The sequence below is a fragment of the Gracilinanus agilis genome, unplaced genomic scaffold (genome assembly GCF_016433145.1).
Source record: "Gracilinanus agilis isolate LMUSP501 unplaced genomic scaffold, AgileGrace unplaced_scaffold47114, whole genome shotgun sequence".
NCBI lineage: Eukaryota > Metazoa > Chordata > Mammalia > Didelphimorphia > Didelphidae > Gracilinanus > Gracilinanus agilis.
The window spans coordinates 6,361-10,281 of NW_025381483.1; the positions used below are offsets into that span (position 1 = coordinate 6,361).

General features: G+C 42.3%; 1 protein-coding gene across 1 annotated transcript; it reads right to left on the reverse strand.

The window, feature by feature from the left end:
* Positions 1-859: 859 nt before the first annotated feature.
* On the reverse strand, positions 860-3,611 carry TSEN15 (tRNA splicing endonuclease subunit 15). The gene is given in 4 exon segments (XM_044684261.1): positions 860-999; positions 1,279-1,360; positions 3,275-3,580; positions 3,582-3,611. Coding segments are annotated over 4 exon segments (558 nt in total).
* Positions 3,612-3,921: the final 310 nt, after the last annotated feature.

The window sequence follows — 3,921 nt, forward strand, 5'->3', positions numbered from 1 at the left end:
GCTATTCTGTCCTGGGTAGACTCCATCTGGAGTACTGCACTGAGGTCTGGACACTGAATTTCAGGAAGAACGCTAACAAACTGGATATATACTGGGGAGGGAAAGCAAAGTAGATCAGATTTTTTGCCTGGAGAAGAGAAAGGCAGAATAATGATGTTTGCATATTTAAAATATGTGGAAAATACAGATTCATTTTGTTCTCTCTAGCCCCAGATGGCAGAACTATGAGCAATAGGTAAAAGTGGCATGGAGGCAGATTTGAATTCAAAAGTAAAACAGGCTCTCTTAGAAAGCAGCAGGTTCCCATTCACTGGAAGTCTCCAGGTAGATGCTGAAAAACCACTAGCTGCTGAGGACTTTTGTTTCAGTACAAATGAGGTCTCAATGAGGTCTAAAGTTTCTTCCAATTAATTCATCAATTCTTTGGCCACCTGGAATTATTGCTCTGTTCTCTGAAATCCTAAAACTTTTATTGCCTATATAACTCACTCCAACATCTGGTCTCACAATATTATTGGCTATACCTTTATGTGTTTGTTGCCCTATTAGAGTGAAAGCTCATACTCTCATTCATATAGGCATTTTGTCTTACTGTTTTTATTTCTCTCAACTGTACAGTGTGGGACACAAAAGCAATTAATAAATATTTAAGTAATATACAATTATCATATACTAATTAGTATATACTTTTCTGAACAACTGTTATATATCATAACTAGAAACAAAAAGTTATAATAGAAGACATTTTAAGCTCCTTATGCACAAAATTCACATGAATTTCAAACCTGCTGAAACAAAAAGTATTAATTTTTCACAGAAAGTTTTCCTATATTTTATTTGGGGAACTGACTGGACCAGCTCACCTCTCATGACTGAATGATGCATGAACAGATGTTGGCACTACAATCTGTAACCTTTCTCCTTCTTTCTCATGTCCATGGAGACAGATGAGCTGAAGTTCTGGTAGTCCTATACACTTTACCTCATGCCATTTTCTACCTGAAGAAACACCATTAAAAAATGTCATTATTCCAAATAAAAGCTTAAAACTACAAAACTTCCTTTGAACTAAAAAGATCTAAAAAAAACAGGCAACATTATTTACTACTTCCTCCTTTTTACTTCACTAATCTTTACTAATACTAGTATAAGATTCTAGATCAACTATCCCTACTAAATTAATGAAGAAATTAAAAGCCACATTAATGACTAAATCCTTATCAAAATTCCAACACTACATTTTCTTGCTCACCTTATCTCATGCTCAAAAAACCTTACCTTCCAGGAGGTCCAGATAAACTAAGAATGCTGTATAAACTTGAGAAGTCTCTGCCACATCTAACTCCAGCATCTCCAAAAACTGAAAGGCAAAGTAAATATAAAGTAGTTTAAGAAGATATCTTCTTCTTCAGTCATTCAACAAATATTTAGTGCCTGCCTATTATGAACACACAGCGAAATTCAAGACATTGGTTCCCGCCCTTGATGAGTTCTATCACTTTGGCACTTCATAGCCACGTGACCTTGGACAGTTTCCTTATTAGATACCTCAAAGATTCTTGTCAGCTCTAAATCTAGGATACCATGATTCCAAGGAGACATATATAAACATATCCTTGAATGACAATACAAGGGAGTAAACAGCCACATTTCTGATGGGTGTTCTCCACTAGATGGTAAAACTCCTCTGGGACAAGTCTTATCTTACTCATCTTCCAGTTTCCTGGCAGTTGAAAGGCCTTCCTCTTAAGTCTACTCAAGTGCTGTTTCATATCTTTGGAATATAAAAAATTAAGTCTAACAGAAGGTTTTTTTGTGCTAGCTCTCTATTAAGCATAAAACTTATTTGATTAGCACTGAAATCACTTATTTGATCAAAGGGAAAGCATTTGTAATATTGAAAATGTCTTACTACCAAATCTGGATTTTTTTTTTTAAGTTGGGGGAATGGGGAACTAGCAAACTGCTTATCTAAAAAACCACCAATCACTAGTTGATAGGACATCATATCCCTGAAGAACTTTCAGATAATGTTTAGAGTATGTCCGTATCTCTTCTGAAGTAATAGAAAAGTCTCTGGGACCATTTGTACTGATCTAACACCCTACTCTACATTCATAAGTGCAAAGAAGATTTATGGTATATCTACTATAGACCTGACCTGTTCCAGGCCACAGAGCACTTATATTACAGGTTGTTCATCAAGAAAGTACACATATCTGTCCTTGGGTGGCTGACAAGTAAACATCAGGCTACTGGCTTCCCCTCCGCCCTCAACTCTTTACAGAACAAACTTCTTAAAAAGAATATGATTTCTGCACCCTGAGTAGTCAAATTCAGGAAACTTTTCAAACTCTCTGTACCTCTGTATACTACTATTATTATCTCTATTTTACAACTGTTGAAACTCAGACAGAGATTAAGTGACTTGCTTAGGGTCAACAAGTTAGGAAGTTTTTGAAGTTACACTTTGAACTCATTTTCCTAGCTGCCTTAATGAGTCAGTTTAACCACAGTCTGTCTTCATTAAAATACACACACAACCCCCCAAAATTTTATTATTTTTTTTTATTTAAAGATGCCACTCTTTCTGGCTCATTCCTCCTGGTCACTCTGTTTCAACCCGATGCCCCGAATCAGATGCCCAGAATCATTGCTCCAGCCCAGGTTTGGGTCAAAACTAAGGGGCTGAAGCTTAGACAGAGTAGCTAATGCTGGAGCTGGGGGCAGAGAGTCAAGTCCAAGTTCTAAGAGAACTGTCCAGGGATATCCTCCTGGGTCTCAGAATCAGGGTTGCAAAATTCGAATCAACAAGCATTGATTAAGTGCCTATTACATGCCAGGCATTCTGCTAAGCTAATACAAAGAAAGGTAAAAACAAACCTAGGCCTCGGGGAGTTCAGAGATATCAACAACTAGGTCCCAACAGGCCAGATCCAAGGGCAGGTGGACATACCAGCAGAGCGAAGGCATCAAGGTAGTAAGGCTGGGAAGGGATTCCTGCAGACCTCTCAGAGCTCCGAGTCCCCCCATTTTACGGAGGAGAAAACTGAGGTTCTAAATAGTTCGGTCACTTTCCTAAAGTCGCACCAGAAAGAAGTGGAGCAGGCGGAATTCGAACGCAGGTCTTTGGGTTCTTATCCAGGGATCTTGACACTGCACCATGTGGGGGATGGGGGGGCCCCGGACCCTCCCACAATGTCCCCCATCCCCACACAACCCTAACCCTAGCTCCTTCCTGCCGGGGGCCGCGGTGACTCGGGAGAAGGCTGACCTGAGGATGGCTGGTCATCCAGTTGTGCTGTCCCTCGAGAGCCCCTAAGATGGGGTGGACGCCGCCGGCATCGCCGCCGCTGCCCTCGGCGGTCACCACCGAGTTTCCCTCCATGCCCGCCCCGCGCACGGTCACCGCGTGGTGCACCGCAGCTTCGCTCCGCCAGCGGTGCGTCACAATCGCTTTCCGGGTGGGAAGCGAGACCCGAATGCATCAAGGTTCCGCCACCTCGTCTTCCCCGGGCAGATTAGGTCCTGGTTGTTCAGCTGCTACTCCTGCGAGGGTGCGTGGAGGAGAAAGTTCCCTGTGCCTCGGCCACCCCTACTCCATAACCCATATCCACCCGGTATTTTCCCCCCAGCCCACCCCCCGCCAAGTTATAGCACGACCAAAACATTGAATAAGCATAAGTGTGAAGAGAACTGGGTTTGGGGCTGGGTGAGATGAGTCAGAGACAGAGGCACAAACAGCAAAAGAGAGGAAGGATGGAGGGACAGACAGACTGACGGACAGAAAATAGTTAGATGTGGGGGAAGGAGACCGATACAGACAGACAGAGGGAGGATAAAACGGAAGAGGGAGAGACAGTAAGATAAGAGTAAGGAAAGGAAGCGGAGAAGGAGAGAGAGAGAGAGAGAGAGAGAGAG